The sequence below is a fragment of the Mastigoproctus giganteus genome, chromosome 5, assembly GCF_048544385.1.
Source record: "Mastigoproctus giganteus isolate SK-2022 chromosome 5, ASM4854438v1, whole genome shotgun sequence".
In the NCBI taxonomy this organism is placed as follows: domain Eukaryota; kingdom Metazoa; phylum Arthropoda; class Arachnida; order Uropygi; family Thelyphonidae; genus Mastigoproctus; species Mastigoproctus giganteus.
Window position 1 is genome coordinate 196,857,720 of NC_143579.1, and position 13,990 is coordinate 196,871,709.

The following is a 13,990-nucleotide window of genomic DNA, read 5'->3' on the forward strand; positions in this document are numbered from 1 at the left end:
AAATGATTTTATTTTTATTCAAAGTAATCACCACTTGACTGAATGCGCTTATTACACCGCTCTAAAAATTTCTGAAGAGAGTCAGGGAATGCGCCAAAGAGATGATGTTCAGTTCGGCTGTTACGTTTTTCTTTTATGTCCTCAACGTCCTGTGATCTCTTTCTTTGCGGGCAGTTTTCACCTTGAAAAAGAAGAAGAAATAGTTCTCTGGTGCTAGATCGTAAGAGTAGAATGGATGGTTGATCTGTACAATGGCATGTTTCGTCAGAATTCTCTTCATAATAAGTGTAGAAAGGGCGGAGACCCTCTCGTACAACAAGAACCAACTGACTTTTTCTCAAGATTGCGGCCTAACTCGGGAGATGCCCTTCAATAGTGTTCGTAGCACTTGCAAGTAGAACGCAGCATCGACTCTCACCCCCTTCAGGTACAAATTCTTTGTGAATCACACCCTGTTTGTCGAAAAATATGATCAGCATCGTCTTGATCCTGGACTTCTGTAAACGAAACGTTTTGATTTTGAAGTCCACTGCATGCTCTGAAGCTTTGTCTCTGGGTCGTACTGAAACACCCAAACTTACCTACAGTGACAATACGAGAGTCGAGCAATTAGGATCGTCTTGACTAGTCTGGATGAAGTTTTCGCATGATGACACTCTTTGTTGCTTCTGCTCATCCGCAAGGATGTGCAGCACAAATTTTGCACATAACTTCCTTTTCCCTAAATCTTCAAGTAGAATTTGAGGAATAGTCTCCTTATTCATATTCAACTCATCAGGCATCATTCTCAGGGTCAAACGACGATCTGTCGCCACAATTTCCTGAATTTTTACAACTCTATCTTCATTTCGCAAGGTTTACGGACGCCTACTTCTTGGGTCATCGCGGACATCCTCACGTCCGTCTTTGAACCGTTTACAGTGGCGTAGCTACCATGTAGGCAGGCAGGGCAACTGCCTCCGGACCCGGGCCCATTAGGGGCCCGGCATCTTTGGCTGTCTCCAGTTTTTGCAATTTTCATTAATTAAGTAGGGGCCCGAACATGTTCTCTGCCTCCGGACCCGAAAAAGGGTAGCTACGCTACTGACCGTTTATATCATTTAAACACACTGGTATGACTTAACATTTCATCACCATGAACAGTCTTAACATTTCATACGTTTCTGTTGCAGGTTTTCCCAGTTTAATGCAAAATTTGATATTCGTTCGTTGTTCCATTACAAATCATGACATGAGATGTAACGCTACTAACGAAACTGGTTGTTATTTGTAATCTATCAGCCGAGTGGAATATCTCTATACCACCACCATCCGTCGGAGGAAGTTTTAATTATTTAAACTTATCGAATATGACCGCAATAGCACCAGTCCGGGAACTTTATCGCCACACCTCGTATGCAATGGTGTTCAAAGAGTTTAGTGTATCACTGTAGACACATTATATTATACGAAAACATACTAAAAATGGCTACCCAAGCTGGTACGTAACAAGAGAAATGAAATCTCCAGGCAGAAGATCTGCCAAGAGCTGTTACAGGAGTGCAGGAGCTCTTTCGAGGAGGATTTTTTTTTTTTTTTTTTTTAAGGCTGGATAACATGTGATGAGACTTACTATATTCTAATATAACTTTTACTCTAAACTATCTTCCAATATAACTTTTACTCTGACTACTATCTTGTCAGTCTATGGAATGGACAGATCCGTCATCTCCAGTAAAGAAAAAATCTAGAATTGCTAAATCACTGTAACAATTCGAGACTGCTAAATCATTTCACTGTAGACACCATACAATCTGGATGGTATTCTTCACCACGTCTACGGCGAATCGTTTGTCTCCCATCAAAGCCATGCAGGTTGAATTTCTTCTCATCCGAGAAAATAACTGACTTCCACTGCTCGGGGCTCCATCTGACATGCTCCTTACGCCAAATTAATCGGGCCTTTTTTCATTTTTTGTGTGAGGAGGGGCTTCTTCTTAGGACGACGAGCTACAAGTCCATTTTTGAAGAGGCGTCTTCTGACTGTTACTGCACTTGTTACCACTCCTGTATGTTCTTCCCATTCTCTTTTCAGCTCAGTCGAAGAAGCTTTACGGTTTTTAAAGCATAAGCGCTTCAAAACGCGGTCCTATTTTGGCGTAGAGACTCGTTTGCGTCCGGTTCCATTTTTCCTATCAGCAGAACCAGTATTCTTGAGTTTGGAAAGAAATCTACTCACTGTCGACTGATTACAAGACACTCTATAAACAATATGACGGGTAGAACACCCTTCTTAATGTAAAGCAACAATAGCACTCTTTCTTCGTGGTGTCAACTGCACGTAACTCGCCATCCTGACACAAGCAAGGAATGACTGCAACTCTTGCAGAGCGTGCTGATATAACTGAAAGTAACAGCTGATGCAATATTACGTCATCACCTACGCGTGTCAATCTTATCTGATGCAATCTGTAAAAAATATTGCCATATACTTACGTTATTCGTACGACAATTACAATTTTAAGGGGTGGTGCACTTTCTTTGAACACCAGTGTAAATTTCAACTTTGTATCTGTCTTTTTATTTTCATGGACAAAGAAACATTACTTACGGACTGACCCTTGCCCGTATCACATATTTATAATGTTTTTATATTGTATATGTACTGTATATATATATTTTCTTTTAGTTATACTGAATTTATTATATATATATTTAATTATTCATGTCTTTGTCATTATTTATGTGTCATGATTCATGTCTTTATGTCATTATTTATGTATGTCATGATTCATGTCATTAGTCATGTATTTTATTATGACTGTTTCGTTTAAGTACTTTTAACCTGAAGCGTTATCCATATAAGACTGGACTGGACACTTTACTGGGTAGTACACCTGCCCGTTTCATGAAATGGAAGCTGCTTCAGTAACAGCATCACGTGCTCGTACTATACGATATAAAGAAAACGGGCATGGGTCGGAACCGGACGTGTCGGAATGTGTATCTCGTAAACTGCAATCCTGCTGGAGCTTGTACAGAGTAGCAGAAAGACTACAGTCAGTTAAAGATAAAAACCCACACAACAGTGATAACCAAAGAGGCATTTCCCATCTCTCTCTCTCTCTCTCTCTCTCTCATCTAAGAGGTATGATACCGGATTCAGGGGTTAAAAACCTGATTTAATATTAAACTAAGCTTGCCAGAATCTATTGATTATCTGCTGACATTTATTAAGCACTAGGCAACTTCTTTATAAATAATAACATCAAAAAATAAGATGGGGTGTGATTTATTCTATTGTTATTTACAATAACTCGTTAATAATATTCATTATCTTTCAGAGGTTGTTTTACAACCATATCCAGCGCTCACATTCCGTACAATAGGAGGCATTCTCGATTTCTATATATTTCTAGGTCCATCACCAGAAGATGTGGTTAAACAGTATTTGAATGTAAGTATAATAATTCGAAAGTCGATTTGTAATTAAAAATTCTGGAGCAGTCTAACTAATAATTGATGCTAGTTACATAGTATCTCCGATATATAAGCCTCCTTAGCCGACTGGTCACGCGAAAGGGTACAAAAGCGCACGCGCTTTGAGCGATTGTGGTCCAAGCCTGTGACTACTACTAAAAACGAGATAATGTGCTTGTATTCTTGTGTGAACACCTCTGATCGTCCTGGAGTATAAACAGAAAATTTATTTTTTATTTTGTAAATTTGAAAATACTTAACTGATATATGGAAAAATTAATTACATATACAAAAGTTCGATCAACTTGACACGTTTTTATGATGTAGACCAGTATTTCCCAACCAGTGGTCAACGAAGAAATTTCTGATAGGTCCGGAAAAAGTTTTAAGACTGATTAAAAAATTTAAATATTTTTAATATATATGAGAATATCAATATTGTTTCTCATGAATACATACCAAGGTTAGACAAACTGTTAATCGCAGGCTTCACGAGGTTCCTTTTGACTTTTAAAGTGTGCCTCTCTGAGAAATGTGGAGCGGAACAGTCCATGCCTAAAAGTAATACTTTATATTAAAGAAAGTGAAACAGTTATGTAATGTGAAGTAATCAATGCGTTACATTTCGGATGCATTCGATTATGAAATAACGTACTTCGGGGACTTTCATACAGGTAGACCTCGCTTAACGAGATTCAATTAATAACACTTGAAAATTGCCACCAATATTCGGTTTGTAACATCCCACGTCTCGTTATGACGACACCTTAAAAATGTTACAAAATATATTACAAATAAATCACGGTCGCTACGTTTACCGTAAAACTGAAAGGCTATTTATTAAGTAGTGTACAAGGTCGTCTTCAATCTATTTCCACCTGTTCTGTGGTTACTTGGATGCATTTATTGGTTTCCTTCAATGATCCTTTGAAATTAGTCCAAATCGTTCATAAAAGAAAGAAGCAACGTGGAAGAAGTTTAGACATGAAATGTGATTGGAGCTTGGAGAAAACTGGCAAATGGTATCATCTCCAGTAGCAAACAATTTAATATCCAGTTGGGAATCTTTAAAAAATTCGCTCATATAGGGGTATATAAACTGCGCTTTCCTTGTCAAAAACAAGGTAATGTGTTAGGTAATTTACACATTGCGTTTCATTTCAGGCACGTTCCACTTTTTTTTTAATTAACTGAATTTTACCATTTGCTAGGATTAACTGAAGTGAAAAATAAAATAACAACTGAAGTGAAAAATAAAATAATTATAAAATAATAACAACTGAAGTGAAAAATAAAATAACTAATTACTTTTCACCAATTACTTAATTCAGTTAATTAATCCAGTTAGGAAGTGCCGATTCAATGCAACCCACAGATCAGTCTTCACTTATAACGTGCCGGCTGATTAGAATTGCCGCCTCAAAAACTGTCACGATCTCTAGCCGCAGCAAAGCATGATGGAGTCAACAGCTCAACTTGAAATTTCAGAATAAGCAACCTCTATATGCAAAGTAAAAAACAACTTTAGACCCATAGAAAGCATGATCACATACTCAAGAACTGGTGCTAAGCTTAACAGAAGACAACTGGAGCAGGGTAGCATTAAGAGCAAGTTGCTGCTATGGATAAAGGAATGGTGAGTAGAGAAGACAAGGAGTGATTATTAATGGACACTGCTCTTTGTGGACAAATGTTATCAGTGAAGTCCCTAAGGTTTAGTTGAGGGCCCATTCTATATTTATTAATGATATTGCTGAAGGCTTAATTTAAATTTTCAGATGATACGAAGGTTGCAGGGTAGTTAATGACAGTAATCGAAGTAAGCTGCTGTAACAAGATCTAACAAAATTAGGCGGATGGGCTGAGAAGTGGCAATTAAAGTTGACCATATGCAGTACCTTACATTTGTGAACATTCACAAATGTAAGGTATTGCATATGGGTATCAATAATCCCAGATTAACATACCAACTGTGTGGTACTATACTCAGGGTAGTGGAAAATGAAAAAAAAACTGGGAGTAATTGAGCGGGCACTTTGCTAGCAGGATAAGGAAGTGATTATCCCATTATACAAGACAATAGTTGGGCCTCACCTTGAATAGTGCATACAGGTCTGGAGGCTTCATTTTAAGAAGGATGTAAATCTGCAGGAACGAGTACAGAGAAGGTCAACGAGAGTCAACGAAAGTGAAGGGAACGAAAGGATGGTCTTGCCAAGAAAGGCTTCATTTCTGCAAATTACAGCGTCTGGAGACTAGGCACTTGCGAGGAGATCTGATTATACGGCTGCCTTGAATGGATTGAGAAAGCTTAATGCTGGTGGTATTCTTTCTCTTGCTTAGACTACACACATAAGTGGACATAAATTCAAATTGAGGAAGGCTGGTTGCCAGATAGATATGCAGAAGTTTTCCTTCAGCAAGTGGGTGGTTGATTATTGTAACAAACATTCAGCTGTTGTGAAAGTGAACAGTTTGAATAAATTCAAAGAACTATTGGAGGGCTTGGACGGTGAAGTGTTTTTTTTTTTTTTTTTGCTGGTGCTTTCTTGCTTGCATCATTTGCCACTACTAATACTAAATCCACTGCCATTGAAGTATATATCTATAAAAAATTTGGACTGGAAACACACCTTTCATGAAGGACAAGATGAATTCCCACAACAACTCAACCTGATTGAGTGGCTTGATCACATTTCAAGGTTTTAGCATTAGCATTTGTAGAGGCATATGATGCAAGAAAGCAACCATCAGCCAAAAAAAAAAAAAAAAAAAAAAAAACTTTCCCATTTCACCAATCCATTCGCTCCAACAAAAATAAATAAATAAGAAAATAACAAATTATGATATTACGGTGCCCCCTGTAAATGATTAAATCTACCCATATTTATTTTGTCTGTAAATTGCGTGTGTTGTCTGGTCGATTTGCCTGTTTGCTGGACGAAAACCCCCAGTTTCTGGGGAGAAAACCTTGCTATCTTCGCCTGAGACCGACTAACTCAGCCACGGAATGAAAAAAGCCCGCTAAAGTTTCTCGCGTCATCGACGGGATTCGAACCCGGGCCGTTTCCACCCGGTGTGGGGGAGAGCGGTGACGATACCACAGTGCTACCCGCGTAGATCATTCGATCCAACAGTTTGTCTAGTTTTTCCTGAATTTATTCAAGCTGCCCACTTCCACAACATCAGATGAAAGTTTGTACCAGCAATCAACCACTCGCTGGCTAAAGGCAAATTTCTGCACACCTATTCTACAACTGTCTTATTTCATCAATTTGAATTTATGCCCCCCCCCCAGCTGCGCAATCTAAGCAAGAGGAAGAATCCCATCAGCATTGAGTTTGGTTAACCCATTCAAAGCCTAATGGCCTCAATCAGATTACCTCGCAGGTGATCTGATTGATGCCAAGCAGGTGTTTAGTCTCCAGACGCTGCAATTTGCAGAACTTAAGCCTTTCTTGGTAAGAGCAATCCTTTGTTCCCCCTCACCAATCTCGTTGCCCTTCTCTGTACTCGTTCCAGCACCTCTACATCCTTCCTAAAATGAGGCCTCCAGACCTCTATGAAGTGCTCAAGGTGCGATCTGACCATTGCCTTATACAAAGGGAATGGTCAGGCAACATACAAAATCTTGTCTTATATTTGCTCCATAATCTGCCTGGCAGAAAATACAGAAGAGATGTCAGCGAGATGCCCTCACATCCATCACCATTTCAAAAAGAGATCTAATTCATGCCATCGATGAGCTCCCACCAACATCATATGCTGGATATGATGAAATCCCACAATTTATCTTAAGGAGTTTAAGTGTCTATATCATATATGAGAATGCCATTTAAGATCTAGTGATTAAATGGCATCCTCATCACTCAAATCTTCTCAACAGTCTGGTACCAATATACAGTGCGGTCTATATCTAAAACACAAGAAGCCACCTCAGTGACACGGTTCTGGTCAATAATGAAAGCTTCATATATCCTCAAAGTAACAGAGAAGCGCTTTCGTGCCATCTTTACCAATCAGATTATGCCATGTGATTCTCCATATATCCATTATATAATGAAGTGGAGTTCCACCATAACAACTTGCTAGCAACCGCCAACACAATTCTGAAGGCATTTCAAGATAGGCTGAGTTTTCAGTGGTTTACCTCGATGTCCAATCCGCATTTTACTGCGTTGTCGTCCTGCAGTCCTGCCGGTGCGTGAGGAAGCATACCGGATCAAAGGCGGGCGATGTTCTAGCATTCTTAAAGTCGCTTCTAACGACAAGAGTTTTCCACCTTACCGTGAAGAAAAAAATCCTTCACACAGACAGTTAATGTTGGTGTACCTCAGGGTGGCTCCTCTATCGTCGCTCCTCTTTGCTGCCTCAATTCATCCATTCTTATGTCAGCGAACAGATTTCATCAGCTATACTGATGATCTGAAGCTGCTCTATCGGATCTACGCCAATAGTCCAAATAGTCCGGCCGTTGATGTCCATCATCAACGGCCTACAGAATCTGACAACAGAACTCTCGCAGTTTTCCTAAAAAACAACTCCAAATAAATCTGAATCAATTATATTCTCTCTAAAATCAACATCCAACTCAGATGAACCTGGAAATCCACGGAATTCCCATCCCACCACGGAATTCCCATCAGTTGTCAAGCATAGAGATCTTGGAGTCAAAAATGACTCAAAACTTACCTTTGAGCATCATTAGCAGACATCCACAACGAGATCTGCAGATCCAGGTGGCTTACCAAGCAACATCTTCTACATGTCACCGAGTGTAAGATCACACAACAGTACACTTTCCGATTTATTCAGCCTGTCATCACGTACGGAGCTGAAATCTGGCGTCTGCTGCAAAAAGACCGCTGAAAACTATTGCATCTGAGTACTAACTACTTCTTCGTTGGATCCTGTACAAACATAACCTTCCTCCACTCACACACTTCACAGACGACGGGAGTACAGCACTGAACTTCAGAAAGTTTCAGAACGAATCTTTGTCCTCCGCTTACTCGCAACAATAAAATTACACTGGGAGAAATAAATATGCCCAGTTTTTGGCAACTGTGACAATAATCCCTCCGCACCCTGCACGCGAATTGAGTTAAAAGCCCTCCCTTCTCTACAGTCTGCGGGGTTGAGGCTCAAAAAAGTCGACGGACTCCTGCCAATGGAAATGCTCCACAGCATACAAAAGATTGATGCTGATTACAAGAAGTTCATTAATGACAAAACCTGCAGAAGGCATATAATCAGTGAACAATTGTCGTCATAACGGCTTCAGAAGTATGGTTGTCACGCCAGAGTTTTACAAAAAGCAACAATACTGAAATGACTAACCGATCCAGCTGATGTTAAGCAAGCGTGATACTGTGTATTAAAGCAGATACAGGTTCTGCTACTAAAAAAAAAAAAAAAAACCTGTAATTATACTCTGTGAATAACTATTCTTTATAAAGATATGTTAAACCCCTAGCATTGCTGCTGTTATGAGTATTGCATCAATCCTCAGTATAACGCCAAATTATTATTACTGATTGCAATAAAGATATATACTTGAATTTCATTCTGGATTATAATAAAAATTAACATTAAAATTTATAATAAAAGAAATAGATAGCATACCCAAGACCTCATTTACCGAGGTGGCATGGTTTCTCCAGAGTCCCAAGATCGAGAAGGGTCAGTGAAACACACAATTACTGTTGGTACAGAGTCCCAAGACTGGTTTTAGGCCTGTACCTAAATTGGCACTGGCAACATCTACCTCATAACGTAATATTTAATCAACTTTTTGTAATGCTTTACCTATTTTCTCCTGGATTTTAATAAAAGTTGAAATACAAGTACTCGTGGAATTTCATTTATTAATAGAATAAACAAGTAGTAATAATTGTTTACTTATGTATTTTGCAAATTAATAACAAAAAACTAACTAATCAAAAAACATTCGCTTTACTATGCGCAATGCTTGGACCAAGAATATTTCTTTTCTGCACATCCGCCATATTGTCCATCCATTTTTCCAATCAGAGCACAAACACAAACAATTTCCAGCGTTTCCGCAGAATTACAGTAAGCAGTATAATGAACTCCTAGTTTACAAACATCCGATTTATAAACTTTCGACGACCTTACGAACAAAAATGAACCCATCTCTGGATCTTACAGACTTTTCCGCGACTGCATAAAGCATCACTTTTTGAAAATAAACTGGATAAAAACGAAATAATTTTCAGCTTTTATATACTGTATTTAATATATTTAACAAACACTGTACATTCAATTAAATGTGGCATACTACTTAAGTACATTTTTGGTGAAATGTAACTATCTAGTGCACGTAATGAAAGTTAAAAGTGCAAACAGTAGGACCTGATTAATTAATTACCCGGAGAAACAGACGGCTATTATTTCTAAAGTTATTTAATTATAATAGTGATTTTTTTGATAATTGTATTGCAGCTGTATAAGGTGCGAAGAGTTACCATTAAGTTAATCACCTTAGTCTGTAACTTCTAAAAAGTGCAGGTTGTATGAACTAAAAAAAGTGTTACTTCTGAGATTTTATTTCTATTTAAATTATATAGCAATACCCGTTCTGTATGCACAACTCCAAAGCAGTCGTTGCAGGTTAGCATATTATTAAACTGCAATGCTCTTTTTTTTTTTTTTTTTTTTTTTTTATTCAGCAAAAAAGTTCGTGTATCCGTATACTTCATTAACTCATATGTACGGCTTCTCAAATGCAATTCACTTCTACTGTTCGCTGCTACAATTTAAGATATTATTTTAAAATTTTTAAATATTGTTGTTAGAACATAACATAAATCGTATGGTTATGTATTTTTGGAAATGAACATTTTAATTTTTGGAACACATACTCTCGTTATACCATTATATCAATGGGAATAGCGCTCACAATTTACGAACTTCAGGAATGCGTGGTGCTAGCAAATCGACAGATCAATGTATATGGATAACTAATGATACGTATGGAAAAAATTCTAACTGTCGGATTTCTATTTATCTGATTTTAATGAAGTTTTAAATAGCTTGACAAAATTTTCTAACAGTGTTAAATATAACTTTGTACGAAAATCTGTTCATCGAGAGTCCAGTACATGCAGGATAAATGGACGGACATACTGAAGCTATTTTTACACGTTTGCGAAAGCATCTAAAAATACCAATAATTTCCATAAAAAAAATTCGTTTAGGTTCAAGAGATAACAAAAATTCTAAAATCACAAAATTTCTTGATATCTACTTAAGGTTAGTTTTCATAGGTGAGAAATTCTTAATATACACACATATGAATAAATAAATAAATACATATATATATATATATAAAATTATATAAAATAATATTATAAAATATATATTTTATATATATATATATATATATATATTTCTTCTTTTCTTCTTTTGCTTTTGCACTTTTACTTTTATTACCAAAAACCACTGATAAATTATCAGCGGCTGCTACTCAAAAGTCTGTTATCAAAATAATTATCATAACATGCTATCTTTATTACTCAGCATTAAATATAGTTAAAACGAAGATATTGATCTGCTTTTGTAATGACTGGATTTGAGAAGTATTTTTTACTGCATCATCATCATCATCATCAGCCATTTTCAATCCACTGCAGGATGAAGGCCTCTTACTCCATCCATTTACTACCCACAAACTCATGAATTTCATCTATCCATCTTCGCCGTTGTCTTCCAGGTTTTCTTCTAGCTCCTCTTCGGTACCATTCTGTTATTTTCTTAGTCCATCTGTCATCATGTCTTCGAGCTATGTGTCCTGCCCAAGACCATTTTAGTTCTTTAGTTTTGATAAGAATGTCCTTTACTTGAGTTTGCTGCCTAATCCATGTGTTTCTCTTCTTATCTAACATTCTAATTCCCAATATAATTCGTTCCATTCTTCGCTGTGTAGTTCTTAGCTTCTCTTCCATTCTTTTGGTGAGTGCCCAAGTTTCACTTCCATAAGTCATGGTGGGAAGTATACATTGATTCATTATTTTACGTTTCAGACAAACTGGGATATTGCTCTTCAGTATGTGACTATATTTCCTGAATGCTATCCATCCAAAATTTATTCTTCTCTTGACTTCCAGCCATTTATCATTATTACAGCTAATAACTTGTCCCAGATAAGTATATGACTCCACCTTTTCAATTACTGCTCCTTCAATCATTATTTCCCTTTCCGTGGCATACTTGTTCATCATTACTTTTGTTTTAGCCATATTCATCTTTAGTCCAAAATCCTTACTAACTGTGCATAACTGATTAAGATTTTCCTCTAATTCTTTGGGATCGTGGCTTATGACCACAATGTCATCTGCAAATCGTAAATGGTTTAGGTACTCTCCGTTCACATTGACTCCTTTCTGCGACCAGTCTAATCTTCTGAAAGCTTCCTCAAGGGCAGCAGTAAACAGCTTCGGAGATATTGTGTCTCCTTGTCGAACTCCTTTCTCGATTTTAAATTTGCTACTGTCTTTGTCTAGTCTAATAAAGGATGTAGCACTCTCATATATTTTCTTCAAAATCATAATATATGGAGTATCTATGCCTTGTCTTTCCAGTGCCCGAAACATTGCCTTATGCTGTATGGAGTCAAATGCCTTTTCATAATCCACAAATGCCAGGCATAATGGTGTTTTATATTCATTTGCTTTCTCCATTAGCTGTGATATTACGTGAAGGTGATCCATAGTTGAGAATCCTGTCCTAAAGCCAGCTTGCTCTTTCGGTTGATTCTCATCAAGTATTCTTTCTAATCTCTTAGTAATGACCCTTGTGAACAACTTGTAGATATGGGATAACAAGCTAATTGGTCTATAATTTCCAATTTCTGATTTATCTCCTTTCTTATGCAGCAAAACTATGATTGCATTATTCCACTGCTTAGGCATCACACCTTTTCTAATGCACTTTGTGAAGAGCCTTGCCAGTTTTTGTGTTATGTCTCTTCCTCCCAATTTTAACAACTCTACAGTAACTTCATCTTCCCCCAGGGCTTTCCGATTCTTCATTTTCTTCAATGCATGTTCTACCTCATCAGGAAGAATATCGGGTATGTCGTATGTGTTGCTATCTTGCAATCCATCTTCCCCACTTCTGGTATCATTCCCTTGCTCCTTGTATAATTCTCTATAGTAGTCTTCTGCTATTTGAATTATGCCTTCTCTGCTGTTTATAAGTACACCATCGCTATTCTTCAGTTTCAGTATCATTTGTCTTTCTGTATTACTGCTCATGGCTGCTGATTTAAATCCTTTGTTTTCCCTTAATGCTTGTTCTACTTTTCTTGTGTTAAATCTTCTTATGTCCTCTCTGAGTCTCTTTCTAATGGCTTTGCATAACTCAGTATATTCAATTTTCTCCCTGGCAGTGTTTTTCTTGCTCTTCATTTGTCGTCTTTGGTTCATCATGACAAGTGTTTCTTGACTAATTTTTTCTTCTTTGGATTTCTGTTTCCCTATAGGTTTCTTGGGCTTTATCACTTTCAGAAAGTTGTAATATTCCTCGTCGATATCTTGGTCCTGAGCAGTCTGCAGAAGCTCAAACTTGTTCTTAAGTTCCAGTACATACTGCTTTTTCTCCTCCTCTGTTATTTCAAAGACCTTTGTATTATTTACTCGAGTCAGTTTTTTCCTTTCCTTTCCTACATCTATATCAAGTGTACATCTTACCATTCTGTGATCACTTCCTACATTTACCTTATTCAGGACGGTAACATCATTCACAATATATCTTCTGTTAGTGAGGATGAAGTCGATTTCATTAGTTGTTAATCCATTTGGACTCTTCCATGTCCACTTTCTGTTCACCCTTTTCTTGAAAAAAGTGTTCATTACTGACATTCCTTGAGATTCTGCAAATTCCACAAGTCTTTCACCTCTTTTATTTCTTTCACCAATTCCATTTTACTGCATATGAGAATACAAATTTTATTTATAAAGGAGGCTCAAGCCTTTAAAGATCATCCTGTATGGCGCTAAGGTTTTCCATTCCTGGTGTGTATTCAAACGTAATAGAACTTTTTTTCTTTTTTGACCCAACTATAAGGTGAGCCCATGTTAAAAAAGTTGAGAAATGCTGATGTACATTATTTATTATCATATCAGAATAACAGTTTTGAATTCTTTGACAGGTTGTTGGCCTACCCATGATGCCACCTTATTGGAGTTTAGGGTTTCAGCTTTGCCGATGGGGGTATCGAGACCTCAATGAAATTCAGAAGGTAGTCGATAGGACAATTGCAGCCGATATTCCTTATGTAAGAAACTCTATTGCATAATATTGCATAATATCGCATAATATTGTATAATATTGCACATAATATTGCATAATATCGTATGATATTTCACATAATATTGCATAATATCCGTTTTATACTGTGGGAATAGACTGTGGGAATCCGTTTAAATGGAATTTTTAAACTCCGATGAAATTATTTTCAAGATATGTCTAAACGAGGAAATGGAAAGTACAGTAACAGTAGGAACAA

General features: G+C 37.2%; 1 protein-coding gene across 1 annotated transcript in view; it reads left to right on the forward strand.

Annotated features, from left to right (window-relative positions):
- Positions 1-13,990, forward strand: part of LOC150085976 (lysosomal alpha-glucosidase-like) — a 140,631-nt gene that overhangs the window by 43,483 nt on the left and 83,158 nt on the right. The window contains exons 6-7 of the mRNA XM_090373628.1: positions 3,324-3,436; positions 13,634-13,759. Coding sequence (XP_090229754.1) covers positions 3,324-3,436; positions 13,634-13,759 — 239 coding nt within the window. The remainder of the gene's footprint in view (positions 1-3,323; positions 3,437-13,633; positions 13,760-13,990) is intronic.